Genomic DNA, 17,029 nt, shown 5'->3' with positions numbered 1-17,029 from the left:
GTTGCCTTGGCCCCAAGTTCTCAAATACCCTCCCTACACCTCACAGTCTTGTTTTCCTCCTTTAAGACCCTCCTTAAAATTTATCTCTTTGACCAAGCTTTGGTCATCTGACCTAATATCTCCTTTTGTGGCTTGGTGTCATACTTTGTTTTATAATGCTCCTGTGAGGTGCCTTGGGAAGTTATATTTATGTAGCACCTTTAATATATTAAGTTGTTTTAAAAAATCTTCACTTTTGCTGTCTCTTTTTATCTCTCTCCCTTATTCTCATCTGTGTTTCCCAATCTTAATTTCCTGTACACAAGTTAGAGGTAATTTACATTTCCTGGGTTTTTTTTCCACTTCATGGTTTCGCAGTCTGCATGTCTCAGTGATGGTTGAACAGCATCATTGTTGCTTGTCTTGTTCACAAATACCACAGATCTCCAGGAGATGACAACACACTGAAACAGATGCAAGAGTAGTGCAAATCCCTGCTGACAAGCCCATGAAAATTCTCTAGGTAACTGCATGCAAGGTGAACAGCAAAAGCTGTTTCTTTGCCACTAAGAGCAAAATCCAGTAGACTGTTTTCAAAAAGTAACCAAAATTGGTCAGCTATGAATGTCTTTGCATTTAATTTGTAATGTCACCTGTATCTTTTGGTCATCCACAGCAACATTCAACAGTATACTCATCAATTTCAAAGTGATCAATGGATTTGTGAAGCACAGCTTCAAAACAAAGAACTTACAATTCAGTATGTAACTAGCAATCTAAGTGGCCACATGGATGGTCATTTTTCTGAAGGTAGCATTGAATATGGGTCAGTAATATGTCCCAATAAAGTCCTTAATTTGGGTTGATTACTCCCAGAGAATACCTAAAGTGGGATAAGTATCCTTCCCCAGCAATGAGACACCCAATGGGCATGAAGAAAACATTGGAACACAACTAAGTAGAGTGCAGCTTGATGTATTACCAAATCACAAATCAACACTTTAGAAATTATTTACATGCAAATAGTTCCCTGATCTACACATTGGTCTCCAATGCATAGCCACAAAATATGTAACCCACTTTCCCCAACGATGCTGGCTGTAACTTAATTACCAAGTGCACATATATTTTCCCAGAATTCCTGCACATTAAGATCGATAGTTTCAGATATAAAACAGCTGCATTTCTTCAATGAACAATAAATTCATACCTGAACATTTATTGTAACTCTGCACTGTATAATGAGTAAGCATATGTATAAATTTTAACCTAGACGTGGTCTATTTTCCTTTCAGGTCATTCTAGTCATAAAGAGCTAGGTATAAATTACAACTCTCACTTCACTAGCAAACAAAGCACTGGGGTTCATTTCCAGAGGGATACAATTGAAATGCAAAGAAGTTATGTTAAACTTTCATAGAAACTTTGTTAAACCACACTTGGAATACGGTGAATAGCTCTGGCCCCTATGTTATAAAAAGAATATAGAGGCACTGTAGAAGGTGCCAGGAAGATTGACTAGAATGACACAAGAACTGAGGTTATATCCATAAGCAAAGACTGAAAAGGCTGGGGATCTTTTCTTTAGACAAGAGAAGAGTGAGGGGTGACCTGATAGATGTCTTCAAGATTATGAAAGGGTCCAAGAAGGCAGAAGGAGAAGTTATTTCCACTTGAGGGCGAGATCAGAACTATGGGCCACAATTGTAAGATACTCACTAATTCAAATGGGGAATTTAGGCGAAATTTCTTCACCCAGAAAGTGGCTAAAATCTGGTAGTCACTACCAGAGGGAGCAGTTGAGGAGAATAGCACAGATGCATTCAAGGGGAAGATAGGCCAAGTACATGAGGGGGGAAAAGGAATAGAAGGATATGATGATGGAGTCAGATGGGAGGTGGGGGAGGCTTGTGTGGAGCATAAACACCAGGCATGGACCTGCTGCCCCAAACAGCCTATTCCTGTGCTGTAGATACTTTGTAATACTAGATTATGCCAGAAAGGTTTGGGGGGAGGCGGACAGAGAGAAAGTAAAGCAAATGTGCTTTGGCAATTAAAATTCCAAAAATATAGTTGTGAAATACAATAGTCACCAGCACAAAAACCCTGTTCTAAAAACACAAACTATACATAAGATGTATGGATTGCCATGTAGTTAACTACCTGTCTTTTAGAAACTTCTTTGATTTCTTCAACATCCACAAGTCCAAGGTAGATATTCTAGAGATTAATGAAGAATGGTGTCAACAGAAATGACAAAGTCACAAAAGATATTTACACATTTTAATACAAGCCGTGTGCACGAACAAAACAAGCTAGTACACCACAAGTAACTTTACAAAAATAATGCATTTATCATACATAAATACCTGGGGTTTGCAGACTTCTTTACTTTCTTCCTCAAGATCTACAAGTCCAAGAAAGATATTTTGGAGTTTAATGAGGAATGGGTCAGGGTAAACTGTCCAATCTTCCCATGCTCTAAAGCAACCCATCACTCTTTGCTGTAAAATAAATTTGAATACTTCAACATTTTACTATCAAGTTAGAATATCTAATAGACTTTGTCAGCTACCTTAACAAAATACTAATTAAAAAGGATAAAGTTTATACTTGTAAAATTGTCAGTCTTTCTGTAACCTGCAAACTTTTTCAATAATATTTCCCAAAACCTGGCTACCCGACTAGACCCGACTACATGTTTTGGGTTCGGGTCGGGTTGAAATTCCGAGTCCAGCATCCGGGCTCGGGCTGGACACTGCTTCCGGGAAGTCACGGGATCAGGCTTACCCATGACTCCCCACAACTCCAGCTGCAGGAATAGCCTGCTGCCGGAACAGATGAAGGAGATTCGTGTCGGGTCGGGTTCAGATTGGCTATGGTTGGGTCGGGTTTTAATTTTATACCCGAGCCAGGCTTTACCATTTCATGCATTTAATGCTCCCCTACTTGTATTTATTTTTTCTCTTACCATTCAAAAAGATTTGTATTTCCGCTTTTCTTTCTATTTATATTTACTCAATACTTGAGTTTTCTTGTTCACTTTCTATCTGCAGCCTTGTCCTCTTCATTCTAATTTGCTGCATCTGGACATTTCTCTCCCCCCCCCCCCAAGCAAACATCCGAGATTAAGCAAGTCTGTTCGCAACCTTGTGTCATATTTGACCCCGAGATGAGCTTCTGACCTCATTCATTCCATCGCTAAGACCGCCTATTTCCACCTCTAACATTGCCCGACTTAGCTCTGTCTCAGCTCATCTGGTGAAATCCTCATTCATGCCTTTGTTACCTCTGGATTTGACTACTCCAATGCACTCTTGGCTGATTTCCCACATTCTACTTTTAGCAAACCTGAGATCAGCCAAAACTCTGCTGCCCATGTCTTAACTCACACCAAGTCCCATTCACCTATCACCACTGTGCTCGTTGACCTACAATGACTCCCAGTCAAGTAACGCCTTGATTTAAAAATTCTCATCCTTGTTTTCAAATCCCCCTACGGCCTCGCTGCTTTCCATCTCTATAATTTCTTTCAGTCCCACAACCCTCTGAAATACCTGCGCTCCTCTAGTTCTGGCTTCTTGTGCATTCCCAATTTCAATCGCTCCACCGTTGGTGGCCCTAAGCTCTGGAATACCCTTGCAACATCTCTCCGCCTCTCTAACTCACTTTGCTCTTTTAAGACACTGCTTAAAAAAAATTACCTCTTTGACCAAGCTTTTGGTCATACGAGCATACAAATTAGGAGGTGGTCACTCAGCCCCTCGAGCCTGCTCCAACATTCAACAGCATAGCTGATCTGATTGTAACATTCCTGCCTAACCCCAATAACCTTTCACTCCCTTGCTCACCAAGAATCTATCTCTGTCTTAAAAATATTCAAAGACACTGCTTCCCCCACCTTTTGAGGAAGAGAATTCCAAAGACTCATGACCCTCAGAGAAAAATTTCTCCTCATCTCTGCCTTAAATGAGCGATCCCTTATTTTTAAATAGTGACCCCTAGTTCTAGATTCTCCCACAAGAGGAAACATCCTTTCCACATCCACCCTGTCAAGACCCCTCAGGATCTTGTGTGTCAATCAAGTTGCCTCTTAATCTTCTAAAATCCAGCAGATACAAGCCTAGCCTGTCCAACCTTTCCTCATAAGACAACCCGTCCATTCCAGGTATTAAGTCTATTAAACCTTCTCTGAACTGCTTCCAACACATTTACATCCTTCCTTAAATAAGGAGACCAATATTGTACACAGTACTCCTGATGTAGTCTCACTAATGCCCTGTATAACTGAAGCATAACCTCCCTACTTTTGTACTCAATTATTAGCTTTCCTAATTACGTGCAGTACCTGTGTATGAACGTTTTGCAATTCATGCACTAGAACACTCAGATCCCTCTGCATCTCGCAGCTCTGCAATCTCTCACTATTTAGATAATATGCTTTTTTATTCTTCTTGCCAAAATGGGCAATTTCACATTTTCCTACATTATACTCCATTTGCCAGATCTTTGCCCACTCACTTAACCTATATATGTCCCTTTTAGCCTCATGTCCTCTCCACAACTTACTTTTTTACTTATCTTTGTCATCAGCAAATTTAGTGATGATACCTTCAGTCCCTTCATCAATTTATACAAATTGTAAAAAACTGAGGTCCCAGCACTGATTCCTGTGGCACAACACTCGTTACAACTTGCCAAACAGAAAATGACCCATTTATGCCTACTCTCCTGTTTCCTGTTAGCTAGCCAATCTTCTATCCATGCCAATATGTTAACCCCTATACCATAAGCTTTTATTTTCCGCAACAACCTTTGATGTGCCACCTTATCAAATGCCTTCTGGAAATCCAAGTATAGTACACCCACTGGTTCCCGTTTATCCACAGCACATGTTACTTCTTCAAAGAACTCCAATAACTTGGTTAAACAAGATTTCCCTTTCATAAAACCATGTTGACTCTGCCTGATTACCTTGAATTTTTCTAAGCGCCCTGCTATAACGTCTGTAATAATAGCTAACATTTCTCAATGACAGACGTTAAACTAACTAGCTTGTAGTTCCCGGCTTTCTGTCTCCTTTCCTTTTGAATAAAGGAGTTTCATTGGCTATTTTCCAATCTCAAGGAGCGTTCCCCGAATCTAAGGAATTTTGGAAAATTAAAACCAACTATCTCATTAACCACTGCTTTTAAGACTCTCGGATGAAGTCCATCTGGACCCAGGGACCTGTCAGCCCACAGCTCTGATAATTTGTTCAGTACCACTTCCCTGGTAATTGTAATTTTGAGTTCCTCCCTCCCTTCCATTTCCTAATTTACAGCTATTTCTGGGATGTTACTTGCATCCTCTATGGTTAAGACTGATGCAAAACACCTGTTCAATTCATCCACCATCTCCTTGTTTTCCATTAATTCCCCAGACTCACTTTCTGTAGGAGCAATGCTCATTTTGTTAACTCCTTTCTTCTTAAAATATCTATAGAAACTCTTAGTATGTTATATTTTTAGCTACTTTCTCTCATACTCTAATTTTTCCCTCATCAGTCTTTTAGTCATTCTTTGCAGTTTTTTTATATTCTGTCCAATCTTCTGGCCTGTCACTCATCTTTGTGCAATTGCGTGCCTTTTAAGTTTGATACTATCTTCAACTTTTTTTTTTTTAGTTAACCACGGATGCTGGGTCCCCCCCCTTGGAATTTTTCTTGGTTGGAATGTATCTATTCTGTGTATTCTGAAATATCCCCTTAAATGTCTGCCACTGCATCTCTAATGACCTAACCCTTAACCTAACTCACCAGTTCACTTTAGCTAGCTCTGCTTTCATGCCTTCATAATTGTCCTTATTTAAGTTTAAAATACTAGCCTTAGACACACTCTTCTCTCCCTCAAACTGAATGTAAAACTCAATCATATGATCGCTGCTGCCTAGGGGCGCCATCACTGTGAGGTCATTAATTAATCCCATCTTGTCGCACAGTACCAGGTCTAGTGTAGTTTGCTCTCTGGTTGGCTGCAGAATGTGCTGCTCTAAGAAACTACCCCGAAAACATTTTATGAACTCATCTAGGCTACCACTGCCCATCTGACTTTTTCAATCTACATGTAGATTAAAATCGCTCACGATTGTCGTCGTACCTTCCTGACAAGCACCCATTATCTCTTCCTTTATACCCTGTTCTATTACATGGTTACTGTTAGGGGGCTTATACACCACTCCCACAAGTGACTTCTTGCATTTATCATTTCTCATCTCGACCCAAACCATTTCTACATCCTGATTTCTTGAACTTAAATCATCCCTCTGTATTGTGTTAATACCATTAATTAACAGAGCCACCCTTCCACTTTTTCCTAGCTTCCTGTCCTTCCTAAATGTCATGTAATCTTGAATATTCAGGTCCCAATCTTTGTCATCATGCAGCCATGTCTCTGTAATGACTATCAGATCGTACTTATTTATTTCTACTTGCGCTATTAGTTCATCTGTTTTGTTTCGAATGCTGCATGCATTCAGATAGAGTCTTTAGTTTTGTCCTTTTATTATTGTAACCTCTAGCCTTGTCTGATTTACTCTTAGATTTGTACTCTCTGTCCCTTGCTATCACAATCCAATTTATTTTTTTGCATATTTAATACCCTTCTCTTGCCTTGTCTCTACTTTGATTTACCACATCTTCACAAATTTGATCCCTTGCTCCCACTATTTAGTTTAAAACCCTCTCCACTTCGCTAGTTATTTGGCTCGCTAGAACACTGGCACCAGCATGGTTCAGGTGTAGACCGTCCCAATGGCACAGCCCCCACTTTTCCCAGTACTGGTGCCCCACGAACTGGAACCCACTTCTACCACCGCAGTCTTTGGGCCATGCATTCATTTCTCTAATCTTATTTTCCCTACTCCAATTTGCACATGGCTCAGCTAATGATCCAGATATTACCACCTTTGAGGTCCTACTTCTTAATTTGGTGCCTAACTCCTCACACTGACTATGCAGAACCTCTTTCCTTGTCCTGCCTATTTCATTGGTACCTACATGGACCACGACGACTGGATCCTCCCCCTCCCACTGTAAGTTCCTCTCCAGCCCTGAGCAGATGTCCTGAAACCTGGCAGGCAACACAGCCTTCTGGACTCTTGCTCTTTGCTGCAGAGAACAGTGTCAATCCCCCTCACTATTCTGTCCCCTACTACCACTACTTTCCCTTTTGCTCCCCCCTGTTGAATGGCTTCCTGTACCAAGGTGCCATGGTCAATATGCTTATCAACACTACAGCCCTCGCTCTTGTCCATACAAGCGGCAAGAACCTTGAACCTGTTGCTCAATTTCAAGGGCTGAGGCTCCTCCACTCCCACCTTCTCGATCCCCTTACTTGCCTGACTCGCAGTCCCACCCTCCTGTCCCTAACCACTGACCAAAACCCCTATCCTAAGGGGTATGACTGCCTTCTGGAACAAAGTGCCCAAGTAACGTTCCCCCTCCCTGCTGCATCGCAGTGTCTGCAGCTCAGTCTCCATGACTCCGAGCCAAAGCTCCGCAAGCCGCAGACACTTACTACAGATGTGGTTGCCATAAATTGCCGTGGCATCCAGGAGCACCCACATATTGCAGCAATGACACATCAACTGCCCTGCCATCTATATTGTGTTAATTAAATTTAATTTATTTTTCTTCATTTATAGTGCCCCTCCTTACCAAACTCCCTTCTTCACACTCTGTGCACTCCAGCAGCACTGAGAGTCCCCTGAATTTATACTCTCTGAAAACAATGATGTGCCAGCTTTGCTAAAGCTCAGAAACCAGTTTAAGCTAGCTACCTAATTTACTAGCTAGAACTACTCAGAGCTTGTATACCCGGTTAAACTCTAAGAAACCTAACTTCCCTCTTAACTTAAACAGTAATTCTAGTTAATTGCTAAATATAAATAGAACAAAAACTAGACTTGAGAGATTAACCCTTAAAACCCCGTCACTTACCAAACTCCCTTTTTCACACGCTGTATACTCTAGCAGCACTCACTGCAGACCTTCATCTGACCTAATATCTCCTTATGTGGCTTGGTGTCACTTTTGCTTAACAATGCGGGGAGGCGGTGGCGTAATGGTAATGTCACTGGACTAGTAATCCGAGGCCCAGGCTAGAGTTGAGGACATGGGTTCGAATCCCACCATTGTAGATGGTGAAATTTGAATTCAATTAATAAATTTGGAATTAAAAAGCTAGTCTAATCGTGACATGAAACCATTGTCGATTGTTGTGAAAACCTCTCTGGTTCACTAATGTCCTTTAGGGAAGGAAATCTGCTGTTCTTACCTGGTCTGGCTTACATACGACTCCAGACCCACAGCAATGTGGTTGACTCTTAAGCGCCCTCTGAAGTGGCTGAACAAGCCACTCAGTTCTAGGACAATTTGGCATGGGTAATGAATGCTGACCTAGTCAGCGACGCCCACATCCCACGAACAAATAAAAAAAATGCTCCTGTGAAGCACCTTGGGATGTTTTATTAAGTTAAAATCATTACATAAATATAAGCAGTTCTTTTTGTGGAATTTTTCTCTCTCCATTCAGTGTCAGCTTGCTTCTTTATTTTATTTCTCTGCCCTCCCCACTGAAATGCTAATTTTCTCTTATTTACAAGTAAAATATGCAATTCAGCTTTGGCTTATTCCTAAAGTCTTCAGAAGGTCCTGATGATCATTTATTTCCCCAAGTTGAACTCATTTGGTGGGATATAGTTTTGCAAGCACTGGTCTCTCTACATCCTCATTCAAGTAGCCTTTATTCATGATTAAGCCTAGACAGGAATGGTCAGAAACAACAGTAGCCCAGTTAAGGTAATAATTGAGCCATATTCTTCCATCACCCTACATTCACACACACTTACCTTCCTGAATAGGTCACTGATTTTCAAGCAGAAGTGGGAACCATGGCTAATTTTCCCTCGCTAACCCAAGGGTGCTGAGGCATACTGTAGGACCCCCACTGCAGACCTGGTTGAGGCCATCTAATTTAGCATTGGCCAGAATCAAATCCAGAACTTTCTAGGTCTGTATCGTTGCTAATCAATGGATAAACTTGTTCAGCCATCTGGGAAGACTTTACGACTCTAGATTATATTGTTTAGCTTCATGCTCTTGGATTCAAGCTCGTGAACATAACAGGAAGTGACGGATGTCGACAAAAATAGCATGGCTAGCTGAACAGTGGCCTTCATATAATTTAACAGCTTCTGGCAGATCCTCAAGAATTAATTCTATAAAATATGCAATTATTAAATGGGCTTGAATAAGCAATCTTAGAATTTTATATGAAATAAATCAAGGCCAAATTGATTAAAAAGTTTTAACTTCCTAATAAAAGTCAAGTTGAAAGGTTTAATATACAGCATTACTAACAGTTAAACTACACACACAATTAACTGTTGAGAAATATGGTAAGCAAAAGATTCAAAAGGACGACCAGGGCAGCAACTTTGACCAATTTGGCAGCTTAAGTATATTATGTAACCTGATCATACGTGACGTTTCAAAATGACTATGATCAATAAAAGCAAATAGTTTAGAGAAATCATTACCTTGAAATTCTCAGACTGTAAGTGACCTTGTATTGACTTGTAGGTTGCATTAAGATTTGCAAATATCTGGCACAACTTAGATTCAAAACTGCAAGAGAAACATAAATAGTGACTTGTGCCAAAACAAACCAAACATTCATGAAATATTAGAATCATATTTGCTAACTTTTGCCCATGTTTAATATGAAATTTTACACTATTTGTACAACAACTTGTATTTGTACAGCACCTTTAATGCAGCAAAACATCCCAAAGCACTTTAAAGGACTGTTATGAAGCAAAAGTTGACACTGAGCCACATAAGGTGGTATTCGGACAAATGGCCAAAAGCTTGGTCAAAGAGGTCGGTTTTAAGGAGCATCCTGAAGAAGAGAGGTAGAGGGGCGGAGAGGCCTAGGGAGGAAATTCCAAAGCTTAGGAGCCATGCAGCTAAAGACATGGCCACCAATGGTGATGCATTTAAACTAATGGATGCTCAAGAGACCAGAACTAGATGAGTGTAGATATCTTAGAGGGTTGTGGGGCAGGAGGAGATTACAGAGATAGGGAGGAGCGAGGCCATGGAGGGACTTGAAAATAAGCATGATAATTCTGAAATTGAGGCATTGCTTGACTAGGAGCCAATATAGGTCAGTGAGCACAGGGGTGATAGATGAATGAGGACATTGATTGCAGAGTTTTGGATGACCTCAAAATGGCAGAGGATAGAATATGGGAGGCAGGCCAGGAGGGCATTGGAAGAGACAAATTTAAAGGTAACAAAGACATGAATGAGGGTTTCAAATAAGTTGAGGCAGGGGCAGAATTGAGCAACATCAGAGGTAGAAATAGCCAGCTTTAGTGATGGCACAGAAATGTAGCTGAAAGCTCATCTTGGAGTCAAATATGACACCAAGGTTGCAAACAGTCTGGTTCAGTCTCAGACAGTTGTCAGGGAGAGGGATGGAGTGGGTAGATAAAGGAACAAAGTTTGGAGCAGGGACTGAAGACCATGGCATCGGTCTTCCCAATGTTAGTAGGGACCAATTTCTGCTCATCCAATAATGGATGTCGGACAAGCAGTTTAATAATATGCAAAAGTGGAGGAGTCGAGAGGTGGTGTTGAGGTAGAGCTGGGTTTTGTCAAAACTAACTGTTTTCGGATGATGTCGCCCAAGGCCGCATGTAGATAAGAAATATGAGGGGGCCAAGGATAGATATATTTTAGCTACTGTGTTAAAGATTTGTTTTTGCACAAGTAGTGTCCTTGCCCTTGAGAAAAATGTTTTATGTAATTACAAGTGAAATGTGAAACAATTTGGGGTGCTCTATTTTTGATTAGTTCGAAATTCTCACAGAATTTCTGCCCGTGCTATTTTGACAGAATAATTGTGTTGAAAAGTGCATACATCAACTTTGCAAACATATTGAACGTTGCACTAAAAATTGTGCACAAAGGAAATTAAACCTATAAAATGAATAAATGCAGGCCCAATCATTAAACTGCATGAACAAAATGTTATGTTTAAATCAACACCATAATATATGTACCTACCTGAAGAAAATGGATCAGTCTGAACAATGTTGTTTGTGAAGTTTCAATTTTTTGTGCTACTGCAGGCAAGTTATAAATCACATCTTTCCCCAATCCAGTGAAAGCGGACCAGTTACATATGCCGTTATACACTCTTCCTTTAAGAACAGGCTTAAAACCCATCTCTTCAGCCAATCCTTCCTAATTGGTCAGCCTTCCTAATTGTTCAGTCTTTGGCTGAACATTGATGATCTTGCTCATGTTTTTGTGAAGTACTTTAGAATCTTTTTCTATATTAAGCACATTATACAACTGCAAATTGTTACATTTGTTACCTTGACAAATCCACACCAAACTTAATTGGAAATTTTCAGCATTTGATTTCTTTGGTTTCAATGAGCTGAAAACTGTCTGTACATGACAATTATATACTCCAAAACAGCTTATCCCTTAAAATGTTGGATTTTGACAATTTTGCAGAACTATAGGTGAAACTGTCCAGCGAAGCTTCCATAGAAGCAATTTCAAAATCAGTTCTTTGCCATAAATTGGGTTCATCACAACATTGACAGCTTTGGATATTCAACACCACCCTCACAGGCCCCTCATTACAGAAGCCACATCATACATCTTAAATGTATCACCAAATTTTGTGCTAGACCATGTTTGTATGCCTGTGAAAAGGCCTGCTGTCGATACTCAAATGTCAGCTGAACTGCAAGTTTGACTGCTGCATTAAACTTTCTGCAAGATAAATACAAGATACCATCACATCTATCCAATAGATGAACCTGGCCTAACAATGCACAAATGCTGAAAATGCTGAGTATTGGCAGACTCATGTTCTGGATAATTAGTTTACCCTACAAAGTTGAAAAAACCTTTCTGAATAAGACTAAAGGACAATACTGATGGAAGCCCAGAAAGATTGTGCAACTGGTGTGCTACCAATTTCTTCACATACAGATTACCAGAAAATACTCGCATATGGAACTCACTCCCTCAATCTTCTTGCCTACCACCTCCTTCCCCCATTTCAAAGGCCTTCTAAAAACCCTCTTTGTGAATTATACTTTTGGCAACACCTCCTTCTGTCTCTTTTCCTCCTTCTTGACAGCTACTTTTTTTCCACTGCTCCAAAAAGCTCTTGAACATCTTCTGTATGGTAGTAGTACTATAGAAATGCAAGGTGCTACTGCAGTACTTTGAATAGGGCATGTCATAACATACCCAGGAAGCAGCTTCCCATTTAATTATTCACAAAGACACTAAAATAGATAATTGGATGAAATCTTAAATTGAGTAAGCATGAATACTTACAATTTTCTGTAGTACGAGGCATTTGCAACTTTAGCAGAAGAATTGTACAATACATCGGACACCAAATAAAGCCTAGCAATCTGGAATAAAAAAAGTGATTTTAAAAATAAAATGATTGGTTTGGTTTTAAATATATTGTTGTGGCACAAAACCTGATGAAAGTGCTAACAGATAATAATGCAGCCCTTCAATTCTCTTAAGCTGTCAAAAAGAAACACCTTGAGGACACAGACTTAACACTGTCTTACCTAACTAGCATCTCGAACAGTTTAAACCATACTCCAATAGTTAATTCATGCAGTAGGCAATCTACCTTATGGATTGTATTCACTAGTTTAATCACTTCAGATGAAGTTAATACCAAACTGACCTTGCAAACAAGCAAGACTCTAGATAATTTTGGCTCTTAAATAAGAACGTTACTGACTTGTCCAAAACCATAACTTTGGAGGTCAACTGTATATCATGAAGCAGCTGCTCTTTTATCCACAAATTTCTAACCCTTATTTAGAAGCCAAGTAAATTGGTATCAAGCCATATACAAAAAGTGTCCAAGTATAATGCAAATGAATGAGCCAGTGATAAGAATTTATAGGTAGTACTGCAAAAACTCTGCACCCTGGCAGCCAAAAATATTGGGTATATTACAAGTGTATTTTTCAAAAGGATTTCAGGATGATGTCATATCTACTACAGTTAGATAGAACAAACCTTTTTAGGTAATGGAGTCTTCAATATGGACAAAGATTCGGCAATACATTCCACAATTTCTTCAGCAGCTTCAGCATGATTCAGGCAGAACACCATAGCATCACCAATGTCATTTTTGCGTGGGGTCAGTCCCCGCAAGAGCTCCTCCAATTTATCCCTTTGACTAAAATGAAATCGAAAATATTTTACACAATTATAATAAAAGATAATCTTCTATATAACTCCTTATAATTAGGAAGCTTGAAGTACAATTTTGAACAAAATTTGTGTCAAGTTTTTTGATAACTGTCAATTGTCAGAAAACAATCGTTATTTTTGGTTCATTGGAAGTGAAATAATATTTTCCAATGGTCAATAATAACAGATTTATTATAACACATTAAAAATGCACCTTTGAACTAAGCAACTGTTTCAGCATTCCAGGGAAATACATTTCATACATCATTTCAAGGTGCTGTTTCTTTTCAAGCCACCAGATGTCAACTTGATATAATGACAGGCAACAGCAACTCATTTGGGATTCCCATTCTAATCTTGGTACAGTGTACTCTTAATTCAGCTGCTTAATTAAAGTTACCTGGCAGTTCAATTTTTAATACTAAATTATCATTTTGCTGCATTATTTTTGCTTAATTCAAATGAATGGATAATTAATATTTTAAGCACAAGAAGTGACTGAATCATAAGGAGTACACAGCATTCACTAAACTAAATCATGCAAAAAAAAACTTTTACCCATTGACTGACTGATTTCCCAATTCATTAGTGACAGATTGAGGAGTGCTGGGAAGTGTTTCCATCAAATGAGGGGAAGGCAGATTTGTGCAAAGGCTTGGAAATGGGGAGAATCCGAGTGCAAAGGCAGTGAGGATCTCGTGGAAATGAGTGTCAGTTCAAGGATGAAGTTTAGAAGGCAGTTAAATAAGCATGATGGCAGGGGCATCCTGACAGAATCCACACTTTCGCAGTGGCTGGGTATGAGCTAACACTATTAAGCAAAATATTGTAGGTGCTGGAAAATAAAAATAGAAAATGCTGGAAACACTCAGCAGATCAGGCAGCATCTGTGGAGAGAGAAACAGAGTTACGATTTCAGGTCGATAACAACTTCCAGTTCTGATGAAAGGCTAAGAGCTTTAACAGCTTATAGGAAGTGGAGTGGTGGGGGGGGGTCGGGGGGTGGTGGTGGCAGTACGGGAAAGAATAAAGGGGAAGATTTGAGATAAGGTGCAGGGCACGAATTAATAAATGACAAAGGCGACAATGGTGCATGTCAAATGGGGGTGGTAATGGACAAAAAGGAAGATATGGGTTTCCAAGAGTTCATTACCACCCCCTTTTGCCTTGCACTATCACCCCTTTTGTCATTTAATCATTCCTGCCCTGCACCCTATTATAGACCTTTCCTTTTGTTTTTACCTCACTTCCCCTATCTTTCCACTGGCTCTGTAACTTGCTTATAAACTGTTAAATCTCCAAGTGCTTCTGACAGATCATCGACCCAAAGCATTGACTCAGTTTCCCTCTGCACAGATGCTGCCTGTCCTGCTGAGTTTCTACAGGATTTTCTGTTTTTATTTCATCTTCAAGATGAGCAGTAACTGGGTAGAGTGACATGGAGATGAAGAACAGAGTACAGGACATGGCCAGGGCACACCTAATACCAAAACAAAGAAAGGATGAAGTGAAAGAGCTCAGTGGGAGAACAGCAGGAGTTAGGCTGGAATATTCAAGGCAAGCCTGTGTGCCAGTGAGGTAGCAGAACTGGAATAATGCCTAGTGTGGAAGATAACCTGGGAACTATCTGATAATGAACTGCAATAATCTGATTGGTTCATTGTGTGAAAAGTTAGCATAGGCCAATATAAAAATGTCATACTGACATGCATTAAATGTTTGATAAACTGTAAAAACACAAGAAACATGCAGCACAGAACTAGTATGCAAGGACTTGAGTAAAATCTTGACTACAGTCACTTATCCCTATATTGAAGACATTGCTATGATTCAATCAGGAGTTGCTATATTCTCTCATGCTCAATTTCCTTAACTTCTAGGGAACTTTAGCAGCTGTTTTACAATATGGTAAGTCAACCATAAAATTTTTTCATAACACTAGTAAATAGAGCAGAGACACTTGTATAACTTACTCTTCTTTCAGCTGCCCCTTCTTCACATTCTCTTCTACACGTGACTCTGTTTCTTCTAATATTTCTTGTAAGTATGGATTTAGAGGTGGCGGTCGCCAAAATGACCCATTCTTGAACATGCGGAAATCCACAGTTCGCCACTTGGTTGGTGAATCTCCCTGTTAAACAAGTAACAATTAGACAGATCAGTATTGCGGAATCTTTATTTGTAAATATTTAGTATTTCAGAAGTATTAAGCTAACATACCTGTAGTATTGAATACAATTTCCATCTGTAATAAACATGGGCTGGGCTTTGATTCTCGAAAAGGAATCTGGAAAAAATACAATATTATTTCTTACAAACTTCTGCATGCTAAAGTTGCTTAAAATTTCTTTTTTTTTAAACTATGATTTTTGCTAAGCAAATGATAAGTAATTCAATGATATTGAATTAAATAAAAACCTGAACATGGGGTTGTTAATTTCTCTGTTCATAATCATGGCTTCGAACATAGGTCCCTCACGCACCACAAATTCGATCATCCGATGAATAACACACAGCAAGTTCCTAAACAAAACAAAATCAAGATAATCCATTCACAAAGAGAACACCATCTTAACAAGCTAAAGAACGAATCTATATAATAAATGATTTTCAAAAACACAACAGGCAGGTACTTTTCATCGCCAAGCTTAGTAATCTAAGCAGCATTTTAAATCGGTTTTGGTGACCAACCCGGAAGCAAAAGGCTAGATTCTGTTCAATACATAAACCCAACATTTTCATTTGCAATGCCAAAATTTATCTGGTCCACATTTTGTTCTCGAAAAATAGTTCTGAACTATAGTGTGCCCAAGTAACACCCATAGCTCACGCGAAAACACTTTATTGGTCCTATCAGTGAAGCTAACTATACTATTTTTTTTTAAATCAAGCAGTTCTCTAGTCAATAAATGTGAAAAGGGAAGTTATTTTTAAATATACTTCAATTAATGGTGTCTTAAATGAAGGGTTTTAATACCAACAGGCATCCAAATTTCTAGAACATACTGTAGAAAAGTGGACAGGACGATGTTTCACACATGCTACAGTTAAATTATAACAGTTTGTATGCATTACTTTCCAGGCTTTGATGGCTAGTAAAAGATGCAACTGATTAAAAACAAAACACATAAAAAGCATGGTAATGCTCCTACAAAGGCAAGGTTTAAACCTGTAACCAGGTTTTGAAACCAGAGTGAACTGTTTATAGCGTCTCTAATAAATGCCATTTGTAGAATCTAAGTTTAAAAAAGCACATTGTTAACAATCGCCTGGTTCATGGTTTGTATCATTTTTCTAAAGATCATTTTTAATTTGGAAATTGATTTTTTTTTAATGCACGACAAATGAAAACACCCATTTTGAGAAGCTGGTAAACAAACCTCGAGCGATTACAAATCAAAGGGTATCCCATGTTTATTTAGTAAGTTCATATTGAGAAGTATATAAACAACGGGAGTCCCTCTTGTTGAAGGAGACTGTGTCTGCAGCTACCTCATTCAGGGGTTTAAAGTTGGAAATAAGTAGTTTAAATTGCTATCAGGGACATCCCAGATGTACCACGTCGCCATGGAGATAAAAGACACGGGGGGAGCCTGTTGATTTTTTTGATCTGTGTGCTTGCTGACACAGTCAGTTGCTTTTGGAAAAGCAGCTGTCTTTTGGAAGTCATTTGGACTCAAGAGCAAAGAGGCCATCAGGAACCAGGGATGTTTCTGTTTTGAGGCAGCCCTTGCTCAAGCTGAGAAATCT

General features: G+C 39.3%; 1 protein-coding gene across 3 annotated transcripts in view; it reads right to left on the bottom strand.

The window, feature by feature from the left end:
• Positions 1-17,029, bottom strand: part of u2surp (U2 snRNP-associated SURP domain containing) — a 105,407-nt gene that overhangs the window by 24,094 nt on the left and 64,284 nt on the right. For all 3 annotated transcript variants that reach the window (XM_068042589.1, XM_068042590.1, XM_068042591.1), the window contains 8 exons: positions 15,698-15,802; positions 15,500-15,566; positions 15,253-15,410; positions 13,103-13,265; positions 12,392-12,471; positions 9,559-9,646; positions 2,349-2,483; positions 2,143-2,199 (listed from right to left, as the gene is read on the bottom strand). In XM_068042589.1, coding sequence (XP_067898690.1) covers positions 2,143-2,199; positions 2,349-2,483; positions 9,559-9,646; positions 12,392-12,471; positions 13,103-13,265; positions 15,253-15,410; positions 15,500-15,566; positions 15,698-15,802 — 853 coding nt within the window. The remainder of the gene's footprint in view (positions 1-2,142; positions 2,200-2,348; positions 2,484-9,558; positions 9,647-12,391; positions 12,472-13,102; positions 13,266-15,252; positions 15,411-15,499; positions 15,567-15,697; positions 15,803-17,029) is intronic.

This window comes from Heterodontus francisci, chromosome 11 (genome assembly GCF_036365525.1).
Source record: "Heterodontus francisci isolate sHetFra1 chromosome 11, sHetFra1.hap1, whole genome shotgun sequence".
Taxonomy (NCBI): Eukaryota; Metazoa; Chordata; class Chondrichthyes; order Heterodontiformes; family Heterodontidae; genus Heterodontus; species Heterodontus francisci.
Note: the sequence above shows the minus strand (reverse complement) of the source record. Positions and strands in the feature narration are given on the sequence as shown.